A 22,907-nucleotide genomic window follows, 5' to 3' on the forward strand; every position below is an offset into this window, starting at 1 on the left:
CACTTTGAGGGATGGTAATAATACAATTTAATAAAATTTAAATTAAGATAACACCCCTAAAACATACATAAAATGTGGTACATCATTGAATATGTTCCAATTAATTAAAATGCACACTCGATTCGCAGGATGGCTCTGTAAAGCAATATATATTGTTGTCCACAATCGGCAGTGCTAACCAAACAATTGATAGCTAAAGTCCGGCACCTTCAAGCTAAAGGTGATAGTGTCCCGCAAGTAAGTGGGGCAGATGTATATGTTCACATCCACTGTTCGTTCCAGTGTCCTCTCAATCTCATGCCCACACTTAGGAGCTGACAGTCAAGAACTTGAAAATGCTGTTATAAGGTAAAGTGCTCCAAACCGAGCCCGGTCTTACCCTTCACCGCTGTTGTAGCGTTGTTCCAGGAGGCCGCACACCCGCAGCGTCCCACGTGGTGTGCTGCTGCCTGTACGCGGCGTCCCACGTGACCTGGTTTCCAAGGGGACCGGATGCAAGCTCGTGTGACGTATAACTTGTGCGTCAGCGTCCGCTCTGTGCTTTTTGTTACGAAACTCTTTCTTTTCTTTGCCGGCTTTCTCGCTTTGCATATATATACATTGCAATACTTTTTTCAAACCAGTCGCTAAAAACAGTTTTATCAGATACGCTAGCTGTCATTTACCCCGCTGGTTAATCAATGTGCCAACCAGTCAGTTCCGCAGGCTACGGCGGAACTGTACTGAAGATGCCAGGTTTGAGGAGGAAGCGACTGTTTTGAAAGAACAATTGCTAGAAAAAGATTACCCGGTACAGGTGATCGAAAGGTCACTTGCAAAAGTGAAAAAAATGGAAAGAAAAGATTTCTTTCGGGTAAAGGATCCCCAAGGTTGTGACGAGGTACTGAGAATTATTTTACCTTTTAATTCTCAGTACAAGACTATAGAGAGGAGTATTCGCAAACATTGGGGACACCTATTAAATGATAAGTGGGTTGGCCCCCTTTTAAGTGAAGTTCCCAAAATAACCTACACTAGGGCAAATAACCTGGCCGGGAAGATAGCCCCGACAGTGCAATTGAGGAAAGAAAGCCATAAAAAAGTAAAGGATAATTGGTTAGCAGTAAATGGATTCTTTAAATGCGGCAGGTGTTCAAATTGTAAAATCACCAGTTTCCCAAAAAAGACCACGAAAGTGGTATCCACAGTTAATACGTTCAGTCTGGAGATACAGGAATGCCTAACCTGCGATTCCACAGATGTTATCTATCTGCTACAATGTGGATGCAGGAAGCAGTATATAGGCAGGACCAAAAGAACGCTGAAAAAGAGAGTGGCAGAGCATGTGGCAAATATCAAAAAAAGCCTGGAGACGCACTCTCTATCCAAACATTTTAAATTAATACATAACTGTGATCCCACAAGTCTAAAATTTGTGGCAATTGAAAAAGTTAAAAAAGCCTGGAGAGGGGGAAACCATATTGCACACATGTCACGACAAGAATCCAGAAGGATCTTCGAGTATGACACCATCATTCCTAGAGGCCTCAATGCTGAGCTGGAGGTCTTTGGGTTTTTGTGAGGGTTGTCCTGTGGAGATGGGAGATCGTAGTCTGGCCGTTTTACCGACACTGTGATTTCCCCTCCCCGCAGGACGGCCTCTCCTAACTACATAGAGATCAGTAGTATCCGCCTCGACTACACGAAATTAAGGAAATTTTTATCTTTGAAGGAAAGGCAAAATGTACGGTCCCAGCTATGAATGTGCTGGTCACCCCAATGTATGAAGGCAAAATTGAGGTTATAGATAAGGGAGAAGTAATTTTTTAAATTTTTTAAGAAAAAACGCATGGAAGACGCGATGCGGTTTTGATGCGTTTTCCATGCGTTTTTTATGTGAGACCTTGTAGTCTTCTCTGATATCTATTTTATGTATATGGGGCATTTATATTTATCGTTTTAAAGTATTTTATACAAAATGTATGATAAAAAGGCACATCAGGGTGACAGCCTGGTTCATGCAAAGCAAATCCACCCCACAGAGTAGTAGAAGCAGAAACAATATGGAGTAAGGAGGGTGGAGCTAACCCTTTATAAAGAGTAAAGATCCGCTTACCCAGTAGGCCACTGAGGAAGGGGCTTGAGACCCCGAAACGCGTCTGGCGGTGTCTAGAGTAAGCGTTGATCTACACACGAGCAAAGAAAAAGCGAGAAAGCCGGCAAAGAAAAGAAAGTTTCGTAACAAAAAGCACAGAGCGGACGCTGACGCACAAGTTATACGTCACACGAACTTGCATCCGGTCCCCTTGGAAACCAGGTCACGTGGGACGCCGCGTACAGGCAGCAGCACACCACGTGGGACGCTGCGGGTGTGCGGCCTCCTGGAACAACGCTACAACAGCGGTGAAGGGTAAGACCGGGCTCGGTTTGGAGCACTTTACCTTATAACAGCATTTTCAAGTTCTTGACTGTCAGCTCCTAAGTGTGGGCATGAGATTGAGAGGACACTGGAACGAACAGTGGATGTGAACATATACATCTGCCCCACTTACTTGCGGGACACTATCACCTTTAGCTTGAAGGTGCCGGACTTTAGCTATCAATTGTTTGGTTAGCACTGCCGATTGTGGACAACAATATATATTGCTTTACAGAGCCATCCTGCGAATCGAGTGTGCATTTTAATTAATTGGAACATATTCAATGATGTACCACATTTTATGTATGTTTTAGGGGTGTTATCTTAATTTAAATTTTATTAAATTGTATTATTACCATCCCTCAAAGTGTTGTCATTTGAAGTGTGCCCCCCCCACACCTGGTTTTTAGACAATTCTTTACATTTGGTCCTAAGGGTGGGACCAGGGGGTGTGCACCTTATCCGTATAGGAAGAGGGTGAGCCACCGCTGCCGTTTGATTTTCAGAATCTGTACAACGCTGACATGTCAGCAGCGTATGAGTCTACGGATTCCAAAGCACTAAAGACAGACTTCAGGAGCCTATTTTGTCAGCTAAATGGTAAAATAAAATATATAGTTACCCTTTAAAATACCTACTAGTTTCTCTGCCAGTAGCTGTAAGTTATACATTTATAATACTGACGCACACAAATCTATTAGTATAATCAACTGCAGCCAAGCAGCCTTCCCCCTCAGTAGGACAAGAAATTAAAGTTTGTATATACGCAGATGTACACTATCTTCAGCCTTGGGGCCGTCTTTTAGTTACATTATAATAATTATTAAAAACCAACAAAAGCAACTAATGGCATGTTCACACAGTGAATGTACTGTGCCCTCTAGATTACTGCAAATATATATTTGCCGTTTTGAAATCCTGTGGATCTACACACAGACTTAGCAGAGTTTATTGGGTTTAATTTTCATGTGGACGCCTGCTATAGTTTCCATGCCAAATCCATAGAAACATAATGTCAGGAAAAGACTACATGGTCCATCTAGTCTGCACTTTTCATTACTTTCATTTTAGGATAGATATACACCTATCCCAATCAGGTTTACATTCAGTTACTGTAGAATGTCCACAATTTCTGCTGGAAGTCTGTTCCTACTACTCTCTCTAACGCTGTGTCTGATTATCCCCAAACTAATTTCAGGTTGTGCGCCCTTGTTCTTGTGTTTAATTTATTATGCAAATTAATCTTATTTAAAAAAAATAATAAATAAAAATAGAAAAGAAAAAAACAGTGCCTACATAAATTTAACAGTAGAAACACAGACCAAAATCACACATAACCCTGTTTTTTGCCAAAATTAAGACATAAGGAGAGAAAAAGAACCAACTACAAATTTATGAAGCAAACAATAGGATAGCAGAAGACTAGGGATGAGCGAACTCGAACTGTATAGTTCGGGTTCGTACCGAATTTTGGGGTGTCCGTGACACGGACCCGAACATTTTCGTAAAAGTCCGGGTTCGGGTTCGGTGTTCGTCGCTTTCTTCGCGCTTTTGTGACGCTTTCTTGGCGCTTTTTGAAAGGCTGCAAAGCAGCCAATCAACAAGCGTCATACTACTTGCCCCAAGAGGCCATCACAGCCATGCCTACTATTGGCATGGCTGTGATTGGCCAGAGCACCATGTGACCCAGCCTCTATTTAAGCTGGAGTCACATAGCGCCGCCCGTCACTCTGCTCTGATTAGCGTAGGGAGAGGTTGCGGCTGCGACAGTAGGGCGAGATTAGGCAGATTAACTCCTCCAAAGGACTTGATTAACTGATCGATCTGCAGCTGTGGATCATTGAGCTGCTGATCCTCAATTGCTCACTGTTTTTAGGCTGCACAGACCGTTTGTCAGTCTCATTTTTCTGGGGTGATCGGCGGCCATTTTGTGTCTTGTGGTGCGCCAGCACAAGCTGCGACCAAGTGCATTTAACCCTCAATGGTGTGGTTGTTTTTTGGCTAAAGCCTACATCAGGGTGAAGCTGTGACACCAAGTGCATTTAACCAGCAATAGTCTGTTCATTTTTTGGCCATATCCCAGTCTAATTCTGTCACTAAATCCATACCGGTCACCCAGCGCCTAAATACTAGGCCTCAAATTTATATCCAGCTAAATCTGTCCCTAGTGCTGTAGCTGGGCGAGTTATTTAGTGTCCGTTCAAGCACATTTCTTGTTCTGGGTTGAAATACAATTCCCAATTTAGCAATTTCATAATTTAGTGGTTCCTGCTATATCAGAGCTCTTTGAAATCTATCCCAAAAAGGGTATATAATATTGAAGGTGCACATAGGGTCATTCAGAGTAACTTCACACACACCCGCTACTGTGTATTTCCAAGTCTAATTCTGTCACTAAATCCATACCGGTGACCCAGCGCCTAAATACTAGGCCTCAAATTTAATTCCCTCTAAATCTCTCGTTACCCACCGCTGTACTGTTGTTGCTGGGCAAGATATTTAGTGTCCGTCAAAGCACATTTTTTGTTCTGGGTTGAAGTACAATTCCCAATTTAGCAATTTCATAATTTAGTGGTTTCTGCTATATCAGAGCTATTTGAAATCTATCCCAAAAAGGGTATATAATATTGAAGGTGCACATAGGGTCATTCAGAATAACTTCACACACACCCGCTACTGTGTATTTCCAAGTCTAATTCTGTCACTAAACCCATACCTGTCACCCAGCGCCTAAATACTAGGCCTCAAATTTAAATCCCTCTAAATCTCTCGTTACCGTTGTCCTGTTGTAGCTGGGAAAGTTATTTAGTGCCCGTCAAAGCACATTTTTTGTTCTGGGTTGAAGTACAATTCCCAATTTAGCAATTTCATAATTTAGTGGTTCCTGCTATATCAGAGCTATTTGAAATCTATCCCAAAAAGGGTATATAATATTGAAGGTGCACATAGGGTCATTCAGAATAACTTCACACACACCCGCTACTGTGTATTTCCAAGTCTAATTCTGTCACTAAATCCATACCGGTGACCCAGCGCCTAAATACTAGGCCTCAAATTTAATTCCCTCTAAATCTCTCGTTACCCACCGGTGTACTGTTGTTGCTGGGCAAGATATTTAGTGTCCGTCAAAGCACATTTTTTGTTCTGGGTTGAAGTACAATTCCCAATTTAGCAATTTCATAATTTAGTGGTTTCTGCTATATCAGAGCTATTTGAAATCTATCCCAAAAAGGGTATATAATATTGAAGGTGCACATAGGGTCATTCAGAATAACTTCACACACACCCGCTACTGTGTATTTCCAAGTCTAATTCTGTCACTAAACCCATACCTGTCACCCAGCGCCTAAATACTAGGCCTCAAATTTAAATCCCTCTAAATCTCTCGTTACCGTTGTCCTGTTGTAGCTGGGAAAGTTATTTAGTGCCCGTCAAAGCACATTTTTTGTTCTGGGTTGAAGTACAATTCCCAATTTAGCAATTTCATAATTTAGTGGTTCCTGCTATATCAGAGCTATTTGAAATCTATCCCAAAAAGGGTATATAATATTGAAGGTGCACATAGGGTCATTCAGAATAACTTCACACACACCCGCTACTGTGTATTTCCAAGTCTAATTCTGTCACTAAATCCATACCGGTGACCCAGCGCCTAAATACTAGGCCTCAAATTTAATTCCCTCTAAATCTCTCGTTACCCACCGCTGTACTGTTGTTGCTGGGCAAGATATTTAGTGTCCGTCAAAGCACATTTTTTGTTCTGGGTTGAAGTACAATTCCCAATTTAGCAATTTCATAATTTAGTGGTTTCTGCTATATCAGAGCTATTTGAAATCTATCCCTAAAAGGGTATATAATATTGAAGGTGCACATAGGGTCATTCAGAATAACTTCACACACACCCGCTACTGTGTATTTCCAAGTCTAATTCTGTCACTAAACCCATACCTGTCACCCAGCGCCTAAATACTAGGCCTCAAATTTATATCCAGCTAAATCTGTCCCTAGTGCTGTAGCTGGGCGAGTTATTTAGTGTCCGTTCAAGCACATTTCTTGTTCTGGGTTGAAATACAATTCCCAATTTAGCAATTTCATAATTTAGTGGTTCCTGCTATATCAGAGCTCTTTGAAATCTATCCCAAAAAGGGTATATAATATTGAAGGTGCACATAGGGTCATTCAGAGTAACTTCACACACACCCGCTACTGTGTATTTCCAAGTCTAATTCTGTCACTAAATCCATACCGGTGACCCAGCGCCTAAATACTAGGCCTCAAATTTAATTCCCTCTAAATCTCTCGTTACCCACCGCTGTACTGTTGTTGCTGGGCAAGATATTTAGTGTCCGTCAAAGCACATTTTTTGTTCTGGGTTGAAGTACAATTCCCAATTTAGCAATTTCATAATTTAGTGGTTTCTGCTATATCAGAGCTATTTGAAATCTATCCCAAAAAGGGTATATAATATTGAAGGTGCACATAGGGTCATTCAGAATAACTTCACACACACCCGCTACTGTGTATTTCCAAGTCTAATTCTGTCACTAAACCCATACCTGTCACCCAGCGCCTAAATACTAGGCCTCAAATTTAAATCCCTCTAAATCTCTCGTTACCGTTGTCCTGTTGTAGCTGGGAAAGTTATTTAGTGCCCGTCAAAGCACATTTTTTGTTCTGGGTTGAAGTACAATTCCCAATTTAGCAATTTCATAATTTAGTGGTTCCTGCTATATCAGAGCTATTTGAAATCTATCCCAAAAAGGGTATATAATATTGAAGGTGCACATAGGGTCATTCAGAATAACTTCACACACACCCGCTACTGTGTATTTCCAAGTCTAATTCTGTCACTAAATCCATACCGGTGACCCAGCGCCTAAATACTAGGCCTCAAATTTAATTCCCTCTAAATCTCTCGTTACCCACCGGTGTACTGTTGTTGCTGGGCAAGATATTTAGTGTCCGTCAAAGCACATTTTTTGTTCTGGGTTGAAGTACAATTCCCAATTTAGCAATTTCATAATTTAGTGGTTTCTGCTATATCAGAGCTATTTGAAATCTATCCCTAAAAGGGTATATAATATTGAAGGTGCACATAGGGTCATTCAGAATAACTTCACACACACCCGCTACTGTGTATTTCCAAGTCTAATTCTGTCACTAAACCCATACCTGTCACCCAGCGCCTAAATACTAGGCCTCAAATTTAAATCCCTCTAAATCTCTCGTTACCGTTGTCCTGTTGTAGCTGGGAAAGTTATTTAGTGCCCGTCAAAGCACATTTTTTGTTCTGGGTTGAAGTACAATTCCCAATTTAGCAATTTCATAATTTAGTGGTTCATGCTATATCAGAGCTATTTGAAATCTATCCCAAAAAGGGTATATAATATTGAAGGTGCACATTGGGTCATTCAGAATAACTTCACACACACGCTTCTGTGCATTTCCAAGTCTAATTCTGTCACTAAATCCATACCGGTGACCCAGCGCCTAAATACTAGGCCTCAAATTTAATTCCCTCTAAATCTCTCGTTACCCACCGCTGTACTGTTGTTGCTGGGCAAGATATTTAGTGTCCGTCAAAGCACATTTTTTGTTCTGGGTTGAAGTACAATTCCCAATTTAGCAATTTCATAATTTAGTGGTTTCTGCTATATCAGAGCTATTTGAAATCTATCCCTAAAAGGGTATATAATATTGAAGGTGCACATAGGGTCATTCAGAATAACTTCACACACACCCGCTACTGTGTATTTCCAAGTCTAATTCTGTCACTAAATCCATACCGGTGACCCAGCGCCTAAATACTAGGCCTCAAATTTAATTCCCTCTAAATCTCTCGTTACCCACCGTTGTACTGTTGTTGCTGGGCAAGATATTTAGTGTCCGTCAAAGCACATTTTTTGTTCTGGGTTGAAGTACAATTCCCAATTTAGCAATTTCATAATTTAGTGGTTTCTGCTATATCAGAGCTATTTGAAATCTATCCCTAAAAGGGTATATAATATTCAAGGTGCACATTGGGTCATTCAGAATAACTTCACACACACACGCTTCTGTGCATTTCCAAGTCTAATTCTGTCACTAAATCCATACCGGTCACCCAGCGCCTAAATACTAGGCCTCAAATTTATATCCCGCTGAATTTGAATACAATACATTGGGCCAAATAATATATTTGTTGTTGTGGTGAACCATAACAATGAGAAAAACATCTAGTAAGGGACGCGGACGTGGACATGGTCGTGGTGGTGTTAGTGGACCCTCTGGTGCTGGGAGAGGACGTGGCCGTTCTGCCACATCCACACGTCCTAGTGTACCAACTACTTCAGGTCCCAGTAGCCGCCAGAATTTACAGCGATATATGGTGGGGCCCAATGCCGTTCTAAGGATGGTAAGGCCTGAGCAGGTACAGGCATTAGTCAATTGGGTGGCCGACAGTGGATCCAGCACGTTCACATTATCTCCCACCCAGTCTTCTGCAGAAAGCGCACAGATGGCGCCTGAAAACCAACCCCATCAGTCTGTCACATCACCCCCATGCATACCAGGGAAACTGTCTCAGCCTCAAGTTATGCAGCAGTCTCTTATGCTGTTTGAAGACTCCGCTGGCAGGGTTTCCCAAGGGCATCCACCTAGCCCTTCCCCAGCGGTGAAAGACATAGAATGCACTGACGCACAACCACTTATGTTTCCTGATGATGAGGACATGGGAATACCACCTCAGCATGTCTCTGATGATGACGAAACACAGGTGCCAACTGCTGCGTCTTTCTGCAGTGTGCAGACTGAACAGGAGGTCAGGGATCAAGACTGGGTGGAAGACGATGCAGGGGACGATGAGGTCCTAGACCCCACATGGAATGAAGGTCGTGCCACTGACTTTCACAGTTCGGAGGAAGAGGCAGTGGTGAGACCGAGCCAACAGCGTAGCAAAAGAGGGAGCAGTGGGCAAAAGCAGAACACCCGCCGCCAAGAGACTCCGCCTGCTACTGACCGCCGCCATCTGGGACCGAGCACCCCAAAGGCAGCTTCAAGGAGTTCCCTGGCATGGCACTTCTTCAAACAATGTGCTGACGACAAGACCCGAGTGGTTTGCACGCTGTGCCATCAGAGCCTGAAGCGAGGCATTAACGTTCTGAACCTGAGCACAACCTGCATGACCAGGCACCTGCATGCAAAGCATGAACTGCAGTGGAGTAAACACCTTAAAACCAAGGAAGTCACTCAGGCTCCCCCTGCTACCTCTTCTGCTGCTGCCGCCTCGGCCTATTCTGCTGCTGCCGCCTCGGCCTCTTCCTCCGCCTCTGGAGGAACGTTGGCACCTGCCGCCCAGCAAACAGGGGATGTACCACCAACACCACCACCACCACCTCCGTCACCAAGCGTCTCAACCATGTCACACGCCAGCGTTCAGCTCTCCATCTCACAAACATTTGATAGAAAGCGTAAATTCCCACCTAGCCACCCTCGATCCCTGGCCCTGAATGCCAGCATTTCTAAACTACTGGCCTATGAAATGCTGTCATTTAGGCTGGTGGACACAGACAGCTTCAAACAGCTCATGTCGCTTGCTGTCCCACAGTATGTTGTTCCCAGCCGGCACTACTTCTCCAAGAGAGCCGTGCCTTCCCTGCACAACCAAGTATCCGATAAAATCAAGTGTGCACTGCGCAACGCCATCTGTAGCAAGGTCCACCTAACCACAGATACGTGGACCAGTAAGCACGGCCAGGGACGCTATATCTCCCTAACTGCACACTGGGTAAATGTAGTGGCAGCTGGGCCCCAGGCGGAGAGCTGTTTGGCGCACGTCCTTCCGCCGCCAAGGATCGCAGGGCAACATTCTTTGCCTCCTGTTGCCACCTCCTCCTTCTCGGCTTCCTCCTCCTCTTCTTCCACCTGCTCATCCAGTCAGCCACACACCTTCACCACCAACTTCAGCACAGCCCGGGGTAAACGTCAGCAGGCCATTCTGAAACTCATATGTTTGGGGGACAGGCCCCACACCGCACAGGAGTTGTGGCGGGGTATAGAACAACAGACCGACGAGTGGTTGCTGCCGGTGAGCCTCAAGCCCGGCCTGGTGGTGTGTGATAATGGGCGAAATCTCGTTGCAGCTCTGGGACTAGCCAATTTGACGCACATCCCTTGCTTGGCGCATGTGCTGAATTTGGTGGTGCAGAAGTTCATTCACAACTACCCCGACATGTCAGAGCTGCTGCATAAAGTGCGGGCCGTCTGTTCGCGCTTCCGGCGTTCACATCCTGCTGCTGCTCGCCTGTCTGCGCTACAGCGTAACTTCGGCCTTCCCGCTCACCGCCTCATATGCGACGTGCCCACCAGGTGGAACTCCACCTTGCACATGCTGGACAGACTGTGCGAGCAGCAGCAGGCCATAGTGGAGTTTCAGCTGCAGCACGCACGGGTCAGTCGCACTACAGAACAGCACCACTTCACCACCAATGACTGGGCCTCCATGCGAGACCTGTGTGCCCTGTTGCGCTGTTTCGAGTACTCCACCAACATGGCCAGTGGCGATGACACCGTTATCAGCGTTACAATACCACTTCTATGTCTCCTTGAGAAAACACTTAGGGCGATGATGGAACAGGAGGTGGCCCAGGAGGAGGAGGAGGAGGATGAGGAAGAGGGGTCATTTTTAGCACTTTCAGGCCAGTCTCTTCGAAGTGACTCAGAGGGAGGTTTTTTGCAACAGCAGAGGCCAGGTACAAATGTGGCCAGCCAGGGCCCACTACTGGAGGACGAGGAGGACGAGGATGAGGAGGAGGTGGAGGAGGATGAGGATGAAGCATGGTCACAGCGGGGTGGCACCCAACGCAGCTCGGGTCCATCACTGGTGCGTGGCTGGGGGGAAAGGCAGGACGATGACGATACGCCTCCCACAGAGGACAGCTTGTCCTTACCCCTGGGCAGCCTGGCACACATGAGCGACTACATGCTGCAGTGCCTGCGCAACGACAGCAGAGTTGCCCACATTTTAACCTGTGCGGACTACTGGGTTGCCACCCTGCTGGATCCACGCTACAAAGACAATGTGCCCACCTTACTTCCTGCACTGGAGCGTGATAGGAAGATGCGCGAGTACAAGCGCACGTTGGTAGACGCGCTACTGAGAGCATTCCCAAATGTCACAGGGGAACAAGTGGAAGCCCAAGGCCAAGGCAGAGGAGGAGCAAGAGGTCGCCAAGGCAGCTGTGTCACGGCCAGCTCCTCTGAGGGCAGGGTTAGCATGGCAGAGATGTGGAAAACTTTTGTCAACACGCCACAGCTAACTGCACCACCACCTGATACGCAACGTGTTAGCAGGAGGCAACATTTTACTAACATGGTGGAACAGTACGTGTGCACACCCCTCCACGTACTGACTGATGGTTCGGCCCCATTCAACTTCTGGGTCTCTAAATTGTCCACGTGGCCAGAGCTAGCCTTTTATGCCTTGGAGGTGCTGGCCTGCCCGGCAGCCAGCGTTTTGTCTGAACGTGTATTCAGCACGGCAGGGGGCGTCATTACAGACAAACGCAGCCGCCTGTCTACAGCCAATGTGGACAAGCTGACGTTCATAAAAATGAACCAGGCATGGATCCCACAGGACCTGTCCGTCCCTTGTCCAGATTAGACATTAACTACCTCCCCATAACCATATATTATTGGACTCCAGGGCACTTCCTCATTCAATCCTATTTTTATTTTCATTTTACCATTATATTGCGATGCTACCCAAAGTTGAATGAACCTCTCCTCTGCCTGTGTGCTAGGCCTAAATATATGCCAATGGACTGTTGCAGTGGTGGCTGACATGAAGCCTGATTCTCTGCTATGACATGCAGACTAATTCTCTGCTGACATGAAGCCAGATTGTCTGTTACGGGACCTCTCTCCTCTGCCTGGGTGCTGGGCCTAAATTTATGACAATGGACTGTTGCAGTGGTGGCTGACGTGAAGCCTGATTCTCTGCTATGACATGCAGACTGATTCTCTGCTGTCATGAAGCCAGATTGTCTGTTACGGGACCTTTCTCCTCTACCTGGGTTCTGGGCCTAAATTTATGAAAATTGACTCTTACAGTGGTGGGTGACGTGAAGCCTGATTCTCTGCTATGATATGAAGACTGATTCTCTGCTGACATGAAGCCAGATTGTCTGTTACGGGACCTTTCTCCTCTGCCTGGGTTCTGGGCCTAAATTTATGAAAATTGACTCTTACAGTGGTGGGTGACGTGAAGCCTGATTCTCTGCTATGATATGAAGACTGATTCTCTGCTGACATGAAGCCAGATTGTCTGTTACGGGACCTTTCTCCTCTGCCTGGGTTCTGGGCCTAAATTTATGAAAATTGACTCTTACAGTGGTGGGTGACGTGAAGCCTGATTCTCTGCTATGATATGAAGACTGATTCTCTGCTGACATGAAGCCAGATTGTCTGTTACGGGACCTTTCTCCTCTGCCTGGGTTCTGGGCCTAAATTTATGAAAATTGACTCTTACAGTGGTGGGTGACGTGAAGCCTGATTCTCTGCTATGATATGAAGACTGATTCTCTGCTGACATGAAGCCAGATTGTCTGTTACGGGACCTCTCTCCTCTGCCTGGGTGCTGGGCCTAAATATATGCCAATGGACTGTTGCAGTGGTGGCTGACGTGAAGCCTCATTCTCTGCTATGACATGCAGACTAATTCTCTGCTGACATGAAGACAGATTCTCTGTTACGGGACCTCTCTCCTCTGCCTGGGTGCCGGGGCCTAAATATCTGAGAATGGACTGTTCCAGTGGTGGCTGACGTGAAGCCTCATTCTCTGCTATGACATGCAGACTAATTCTCTGCTGACATGAAGACAGATTCTCTGTTACGGGACCTCCCTCCTCTGCCTGGGTGCTGGGCCTAAATATATGCCAATGGACTGTTGCAGTGGTGGCTGACGTGAAGCCTCATTCTCTGCTATGACATGCAGACTAATTCTCTGCTGACATGAAGACAGATTCTCTGTTACGGGACCTCCCTCCTCTGCCTGGGTGCTGGGCCTAAATATATGCCAATGGACTGTTGCAGTGGTGGCTGACGTGAAGCCTCATTCTCTGCTATGACATGCAGACTGATTCTCTGCTGACATGAAGCCAGATTCTCTGTTACGGGACCTCTCTCCTCTGCCTGTGTGTGTGCTGGGCCTAAATATATGCCAATGGACTGTTGCAGTGGTGGCTGACGTGAAGCCTCATTCTCTGCTATGACATGCAGACTGATTCTCTGCTGACATGAAGCCAGATTCTCTGTTACGGGACCTCTCTCCTCTGCCTGTGTGTGTGCTGGGCCTAAATATATGCCAATGGACTGTTGCAGTGGTGGCTGACGTGAAGCCTCATTCTCTGCTATGACATGCAGACTAATTCTCTGCTGACATGAAGACAGATTCTCTGTTACGGGACCTCCCTCCTCTGCCTGGGTGCTGGGCCTAAATATATGCCAATGGACTGTTGCAGTGGTGGCTGACGTGAAGCCTCATTCTCTGCTATGACATGCAGACTGATTCTCTGCTGACATGAAGCCAGATTCTCTGTTACGGGACCTCTCTCCTCTGCCTGTGTGTGTGCTGGGCCTAAATATATGCCAATGGACTGTTGCAGTGGTGGCTGACGTGAAGCCTCATTCTCTGCTATGACATGCAGACTGATTCTCTGCTGACATGAAGCCAGATTCTCTGTTACGGGACCTCTCTCCTCTGCCTGTGTGTGTGCTGGGCCTAAATATATGCCAATGGACTGTTGCAGTGGTGGCTGACGTGAAGCCTCATTCTCTGCTATGACATGCAGACTAATTCTCTGCTGACATGAAGACAGATTCTCTGTTACGGGACCTCCCTCCTCTGCCTGGGTGCTGGGCCTAAATATATGCCAATGGACTGTTGCAGTGGTGGCTGACGTGAAGCCTCATTCTCTGCTATGACATGCAGACTAATTCTCTGCTGACATGAAGACAGATTCTCTGTTACGGGACCTCTCTCCTCTGCCTGGGTGCCGGGGCCTAAATATCTGAGAATGGACTGTTCCAGTGGTGGGTGACGGGAAGCCAGATTCTCTGCTATGGAACCTCTCTCCAATTGATTTTGGTTAATTTTTATTTATTTAATTTTTATTTTAATTCATTTCCCTATCCACATTTGTTTGCAGGGGATTTACCTACATGTTGCTGCCTTTTGCAGCCCTCTAGCTCTTTCCTGGGCTGTTTTACAGCCTTTTTAGTGCCGAAAAGTTCGGGTCCCCATTGACTTCAATGGGGTTCGGGTTCGGGACGAAGTTCGGATCGGGTTCGGATCCCGAACCCGAACATTTCCGGGATGTTCGGCCGAACTTCTCGAACCCGAACATCCAGGTGTTCGCTCAACTCTACAGAAGACACTTATAATGTGAGAAGTGGATTTTGGCATGCTGTATTATCCATGCACATGAAGAATAAATAAGCCCATTTGTAACATCTTTTAAAATTAAATTTAAAGGGGATGGTCAGCCAATAAAAAAATTAGAGAATGCTCAGAACACTGTAAAATGCGATCCCCCCACAGCTCCTATTCTCCACTTTACACCCAGGAAATAACTAGCCGTAGCTGCGATTTGTGGTTGGAGTGGTCACTGTGTTGAGAAGCACCAGGAAGCAGAGCAGGATCAGAAAGCATTTACAGCATTTTGAGCCTTTTCTAAATAATGCCATCCTTTTTAGTGATCCCTCTGAAAATGAGGCAAATAGTTGTTTATATATGTTAACATATTTTGAGGCTTAGTTATTCTTCTGTATACTCAGAGTTGAGCTTTACCTCCATCTACAGTCTTCTTTTCTACCGTTGTTGGACTCTGAGTAACAATTTCTGATGTTTGAAAATAGGTGTTAGTAATAGGTTAAATGAGTGTTAGTGTTAAATACTAGTTTATCTTCCAGTAGCTGTGTTATATATAAGGCTACTTTCACACTGGCGTTTTGAATTCCGTTTGTGAAATCCGTTCAGGGATCTCACAAACAGTTCAAAATGGATCAGTTCAGCCCCAATGCATTCTGAATGGATAAGGATCCGTTGAGAATGTATCAGTTTGGCTCCGTTCCGCCTCCACTCCGCTCTTGATGGGGACACCAAAACGGTGCTGGCAGTGTTTTGCTGTCTGCCTAGCGATGCGGAGCCAAACGGATCCGTCCTGACTTACATTGTAAGTCAATGGAGACGGATCAGTTTTCACTGACACAATATGGTGCAATTGAAAACGGATCTGTCCCCCATTGACTTTCAATGTAAGTCAGGATCCGTTTTGACTAAGACTTTTTTTTTTTGACAGAATAATGCAAACGGATCCGTTATGAACGGATACAAGCGTTTGCATTATAGGTGCAGATCCGTCTGTGAGGATACCAGACGGATCCGCACCTAACGCAGGTGTGACAGTAGCCTTAGTTATACAGACACACACAAAACGGAGTATAATCATCTGCAACCAAGCAGCCTCTCAGTCAGATAAGAAACCAAAGTATATGTATAGTGCATTCAGAAAGTCTTCAGACCCTTTCACTTTTTCATATTTTGTTATGTCGCAGGCCTGTGGTAAAATAAAATTTGAAAAATTTCACATTTGCCTCCATCAAACTGCACCCTATAATGACAAAGTGAACATTTTTATAAAATGTTTGAATTATTAAAAAGAAAAAAATATATATCTATCTATAACATTTTGCATGGAAATAAGTATTCAGACCCTTTGCTACGACACTTGAAATTAAGGGGCGTCCCATTTCTCTGGATCCTCTTTAAGGTGTTTCTACACCTTGACTGAAGTACACCTGCGGTAAATTCAGTTGATTGGACATGAGTTGGAAAGACTCACCTCTGTCTGTACAAAGGCTCATATATGGCAATGGATATCAGAGCAAGACGCAAGCCAAGAGAAGGAAAGAACTTCCTGTACAGCTTAGAGACAGGATTATGTGGAGGGACAGATCTGGAGAATTGGGGAAAAAAAATAAAAAATTCTTATGCACTGAAAGTTCCCAAGAGCACGGTAGCCAGGGGAGAAGGACCTTTGTAAGATAGGTGACCAAGAACCCAATGGTCACTCTGCCTGTGCTCTAAAGATCCTGTGTGCAGGTGGAAGAATCTTCCTTGAAGCTCAACCATCACTGCAGCACTCCACCAATTTGGGTGTTATGGCTGAGCGGCCAGAAAGAAGCATCTTTGCAGTAAAAGAAACATGAAAGGTTTAAAAAATAAATATATAAATATATATATATATATATATATATATATATATATATATATATATATATATATATATATATATATATATATATATATATAAAATATAAAAAACAAAAACAAAAAAAAAATCACCCAAAAGGACTGACTGTGGGGAAACAAGATTCTCTGGTCTTCTGAAACCAAGACTGAACTTTTTTGCCTCAATTCTAAGAATCAGATTTGAAGGAAACCAGGCACCGCCCAAGAATAGTGGTGGCGGCATCGTGCTTGGGGGGTTCAGCGTCTGGGACAGGGAGACTGGTCAGAGTTGAGGGTAAAACTGAAAGCAGCAAAGTACACAGATATTCTTAATGAATACTTGATTCAGTGTGCTCTGGACATCAGAATGGGCCCAAGGATTGCCTTTTAACAAGACAATGACCTTAAGCTCACAGCCAGGGCAACCTAGGAGTGGTTTTGGGACAACCCTGTGAGTGTCGTTAAGTGGCCCAGCCAGAGCCCCGACTTGAACCGAATCTAATATCACTGGAGAGACCTACAAATGGCTGCCAACGGACTGTCCCATCCAACCTGATGGAGTTTGAGAGGAACTGCAGAGAAAAATGACAGAAAAATCCCCAAACCTTGTGGCTCCATACCCAAGAAGATCGGAGGCTGTAATCGCTGCGAAAGGTGCTTCAAGTAAGTACAGTGTCTAAATACTTATGTCAATGTAATTTTTTAGTTTTTCCTTTTCAATAAATTAGCAAAGATTACTAACATTCTGTTTTCACTTTCTCATTATGGGGTACTGAATGCAGAATGATGGGGAAAAATTAGAAATTATTTTCATTTTAGCACAAGGCAGCGAAATAACAAAATGGGAAAAAAGTGAGAGTCTGAAGACTTTCCAAACGCACTGTATATGCAGATTTTAGTTTTACAAAGAGTATAGCCTTGGCACCATCATATAGGTCCAAAATAATTTAAACTTAAACCAGCTAAGGGCATGTTCACACAGCAAATTTACTGTGACCCTTGAATTTCTACCACAGATCTGCACACAGACTTAGCAGCGTTTAAAGGGTTAAATCTCCATGTGGACTCAGTCATAGTTTCCATGTGTAATCCACAAAAACATACGACATGATACTGAAATTTCCCTCGGGATCAATAAAGTGTATCACAGCAGCACAATATAGACATGGATGACAGTCGATAATTGACAGTATAATCCCATACATTACTATTCATGACAGGCCAGTACAATACAGAATTGATACCACAATAATGCAACATAAAAAAGACCATCTAGTCTGTATCTATCCTAAGATAAAAATAAAAATACATAGTTATCCCAGGCATGTTTACATTCATTTACTGCTGATTTTCCAACCACATCTGCTGGAAGTTTTTTTTTTCCCCCCAAGAAGCTACTATTCTTTAGTAAAATAATATTTTCTGACTTTGCCGCTGATCTTGCCCCAGCTAATCTCAGGTTGTGCCTCCTTGCTCTTGTGTTCAGTTTCTTATTAGGGTACTTTCACACTTGCGGCAGGACGGATCCGACAGGCTGTTCACCCTGTCGGATCCGTCCTTCCGCCGCTCTGTCCCCATTAACTATAATGGGGACGGGGGCGAGCTCCGGCGCAGCACGGCGAAAGGCCGCCGGACTAAAAGTCCTGCATGTCAGAGTTTTTAGTCCGGCAGCCTCTCACCGCGAACTGCGCCGGAGCACCGCCCCCGTCCCTATTATAGTCAATGGGGACGGAGTGGCAGTCCGGCAGCACAGCGAAATAGCGGAAGGACAGGGTGAACAGCCTGTCGGATCCGTCCTGTCGCAAGTGTGAAAGTACACTTATGCAAATTAACTATCTTTCTAAAAAAAAAAAAAAAAATATGTGCCTCTGGCGCCATCTATTGTAAGGTAGCTATCCTAAAATTAAATGCTCAGTTTTTTAAAAGGGTAGTCCAGTTTTCCAATATTAGGATAGGTCATCCATACCTCTCTCAGCAACCCTGCTGATCATCTGTTTGACGGGGTTGCAGCCCTTGTGGGAGCACGGCTTCCTCCTCAACGGAGCAAGCTGTCAACATTGTAGTGATGGTGCAACCCCGTCAAACAGCTGGTCGGTGGGCGTGCCGGGAGTCGGGATGTTTTATTAAATAACTCAGGGACTATGCGAGATGGGATCCAATAGACTGTATAACCGTCACAAACCAGTACATATGAAGTTCAGTTATCCAGGTTTTATTATGTACAGTCCAAAGACAGCAACTTTAAAAGGGTCACTTTAGTGAAAAATCAAAACTTTAAAAAAGGTCCTTAAAGAGGTTCTGTACGTTTTGATTACTGATTATCTATCCTCTGGATGGGTCATCAGTATCTGATCGGTGGGGGTCTGACATCCAGGACCCCCACTGATCAGCTGTTTGGGAAGGTGGCGGTGCTCACAGTTGGACCGTGGCCTTCTAGCTGCTTACAGCAGGCCCGGTGATGTCATGACTATTATCACTGGCTCGGGTTTCAGCCAGACCAGGCTAGGAAGAATAGTCACAGGGAGAAACGAGAGGACCACAGCGCTACTGTGAGCGCCGCTGCCTTCTCAAACAGCTGATCGGCTGGGGGCCCGGGTGGCAGACTTCCACTGGTCAGATACTGATCTTTTATGAGGATAGATCATCAGTAATAAAAAGGTGTAGTAGTTAATGTCAGGATTAATTCAGAAAAACTCAGAGTTCAGTGCCTTTTAACAAGTTTGCAGTTTCAATTCAGTGATGATTTTGGCTCCCTCAGACCAACAAACATCTCGCTGCCTGCTCTCTTTGGCAGTTTACTTTTCATAAGAGACAATGAGCCCCATCTAGGCTCCTTTACGGGCAAACAACACCCAGGATGGAGTTATGGGAGTGACCTTCTTCAAGGACTACATTACTGGGACAAAAAGCCTCATACCTGACATCCACCACTTTACCACCGGATTGTTTAAAGGCCATTTTAAAATTTTGATCACAAGTATTGTGGCTGCTGGTTTGAAAAATGGAGATTATTATTCCTGGGACAGCCCCTTTAACCCAGATATATCTGTTCTGCATTGATGACCAAATCTCTCAAAACAGCAGTCTGCAGAGGAGCTACTGAATAGCCAATAACCCTGTTATGTCTCAAGGTCGAACTCTGCCTCACAGGACAGCTGCCTTCCAACAGGTGGTACCAGAGGTACAGCTTTCTTTTCTTTCTTTCTTTTTGGAAAAAGTTTTAAAGGGGTTGTCCCATTTCGATACCTATTCTGTGAATAGGGGATAAGTTATGTGTCTGATGTGCACAGAACCGACCGCTGCAGCAACGCCAATCATGAAAATGGGGGACCACGCTCCTCATTTGAATGGCGCAGCTATATACAAATTAAGCTCTTTGAGTCTTTCTTGGTATTTCTGATGCTTATAAGGGTTTTCCAGTAATAAATCACTTTTTACTTTTTCCTGTAACCTGAATTACCAATTGAAATATTCACATGTACCTGCTCCCTGCCGCATTGTAACTATTGAGGACATTATAGGAGAGCATAATTACTGGGGACCCTATAGGGGCCTTATAACTACCGAGGGCTTTATAGGACAGCAAGAAAACTACTGGACGCACTATAGGGGGCATTATTAATGGTGGCAATATAGAGGTCAGTATAACTCATGAGAACACTATAGAGGGAGCTATAACTACTGGGGGCACTTTGGGGAAAATGATTTCCACTACGTGGGGATTATTACAACCATGGGTATTATGGGATGAATTATTATTGGGCACAATATGGAGTGCACTACCACTAATTGAGGCACTCTATGGGGGTACTGTTACTAATAAGGGCTCTCTGAAAGATGATGATTATTACTACTGGTGGGATTTTTGGGAGTGCCTCTTTGTAGCAGTCGAGGTGGAGGTGGAGTTGCTGAAAACAAGTCTGTGCCTCCGCAGTTGTGAACACATTTTGGTGGGCTAATTGGGCTGGGGACCCACTGAGATGCATTTAACCCCTCCTGTGCTAAACTCCTAGCTACATCTCTGCTTTCCTGAAACACAGGCGATATCCATGACTCCATGATCTTTATAAAACAATTATTTTTCTAATAATGATCAACATGTTACTACCTTGGAAAAGATCAGTACATTTGCTCTGTGTACAAAACCACATAGGTCCAAGCAATATATTGTTAGGGTACTTTCACACTTGCGTTAAACACTTTTCTCCATCCAAAATTCCAGAACACTTTCCAGTGAAATGCATTAAAGAGGACCTTTCACTACTCTACAAACTAAAAACTAACTATACATGTGGGCAGAGCGGCGCCCAGGGGTCCCCCTGCACTTACTAGTAAGTCTGGGCGCCGCTCCGTTCGCCCGGTATAGGCTCCGGTGTCTCAGCTCCCTCTGACTGATTTCTTGTAGGAGGCGTGTCCCTTGCTGCACTGCTGGCCAATCGCAGCGCACGGCTCATAGCCGGACCTTTAAAAATGTGAAAAAGATAAATACCGGATCCGTTTTTCCAGATGACAACCGGAGAGACTGATCTGGTATAGCAATGCATTTGTGAGACTGAACCGCATCCGGATCCGGAATTCAACAACGCAAGTGTGAAAGTACCCTTAGATTCCTATTCTCTTCTTTTCAAATTCCAATACATAAAAAGCAAGATCAAATCTTTTCTTGCTGCACAAACATGCCAACACATGAACAGGTTCCATATACTGTACTTGAAGAAAAGTACAGGCAGCTATGTGAAGCAATAACTACAAGGTCATGGAAAAGATACTTACTGCTGCAGGTAGGTAGAGCAGGTTCCCACTCACTACTAACATTACACTTGACAGAGGCAGATCCAACCATAGTGTAGCCTGGTAAACACCGAAATTCAATAGTATTAAGTAGGTGGTAGGGGCCAGAAACTCCAGATACTTTTTCTGCATTGTTAACTCTAGGATCTGAGCATTCCACCGCTGGAAGGGGACCAAACAAAGATAGACAATTACAAGAGTATTTTTGACAACATTCAACTAGCATGTCTGTCATACTTAAATGATATTATATTTTGCCAAGAAAATAACATATTTGGAGAAAAGACAAAAAGTCTTACAGTATCGATTTGTATTGGATATTGTCTGCTGTGCCTAAATACAATACCTTGAAGATATTGTCAGGAGACTGCATGGAGCAGGCTCAGGGACTGAGCCTGCACCATATGTGCCAGCTGTGCTTTACAGCTGACACTTGTCTACAACTGCTAGGATGGGAAATAACTCTGATCCCAGCTGTTGAACCCCTAAGAAGCCATAGTGACTGTGGCATTTAAACATTCAGTTTTCATGGCAGTCAGGAGTCTAATGAAAGTCTCCAAGAATGCCATCTTAGTACTCCCATTACACTCTGCCAAAAGCTGACAACATAATACACTACCATACAGAAGTATCGTAGTGTACTTTACAAGCGACCGCATGCTCAAGCTCCCAAGGTGGAATAAAAAAAATATGAATATTGAGATAGGTCCCATCTGATTAGAAGCCACCTTGACGTCTGGTAGATGGGCCCCGACATATTTTTGATCAATTATATGCGCTAAGAGCTTCTACCCAGCTTAATAGCAAGTATGGGCGTCATGTATTTGACCCTGTTCACACATTCACCTGTTCACCCAGTCTTAGTGTATTTAGTAGTGTTCTGCTATTTTTTTTGTACTTTTATACATTGCTGCCTTGGTAGCTTGCACCTGCGATTCTGTCTTGAGATGCTGTTCTTTTCTTTGGTTATATGTATATATAGTAGAGGAATAAGGCTTCCTCTGTGGAACTTAGCACTCCCCGCCCACCGCCTGGTGGTTTAGTCAGAGTAAGGCCTCATGCACACGAACGTTTTTTTTTTCTTTCGTTTACAGGCCGCTTTTTGCGTTCCGTATACGGAACCATTCATTTCAATGGTACCGCAAAAAAAAAAAAACTGAAGTACTCCGTATGCATTCCATTTCCATATTTCCGTTCCGTTGAAAGATAGAACATGTCCTATTATTGCCTAGAAATCACGTTCCGTGGCTCCATTCAAGTCAATGGGTCCGCAAAAAAAAACGAACACATACGGAAATGCATCCGTATGTCTTCCGTATCTGTTCCGTTTTTGGGGAACACTTTATTGAAAATGTTATGACCAAACCAACTTTTTTCTATGTAATTATTGTATACTGTATATGCCATATGGAAAAACGGAACAAACAAACAAAAAACTGAACGGTTCCG

The 22,907-nt window shown here is 44.4% G+C and overlaps 1 protein-coding gene across 1 annotated transcript in view; it reads right to left on the reverse strand.

Moving 5' to 3' along the window:
• The window catches only part of LOC122933389 (complement receptor type 1-like), a 107,390-nt gene that overhangs the window by 33,354 nt on the left and 51,129 nt on the right, over positions 1-22,907 (reverse strand). Inside the window, exon 7 of the mRNA XM_044288356.1 lies at positions 21,441-21,620. Within this exon, the coding sequence (XP_044144291.1) occupies positions 21,441-21,620 (180 nt within the window). The remainder of the gene's footprint in view (positions 1-21,440; positions 21,621-22,907) is intronic.

This window comes from Bufo gargarizans, chromosome 3, assembly GCF_014858855.1.
Source record: "Bufo gargarizans isolate SCDJY-AF-19 chromosome 3, ASM1485885v1, whole genome shotgun sequence".
NCBI lineage: Eukaryota > Metazoa > Chordata > Amphibia > Anura > Bufonidae > Bufo > Bufo gargarizans.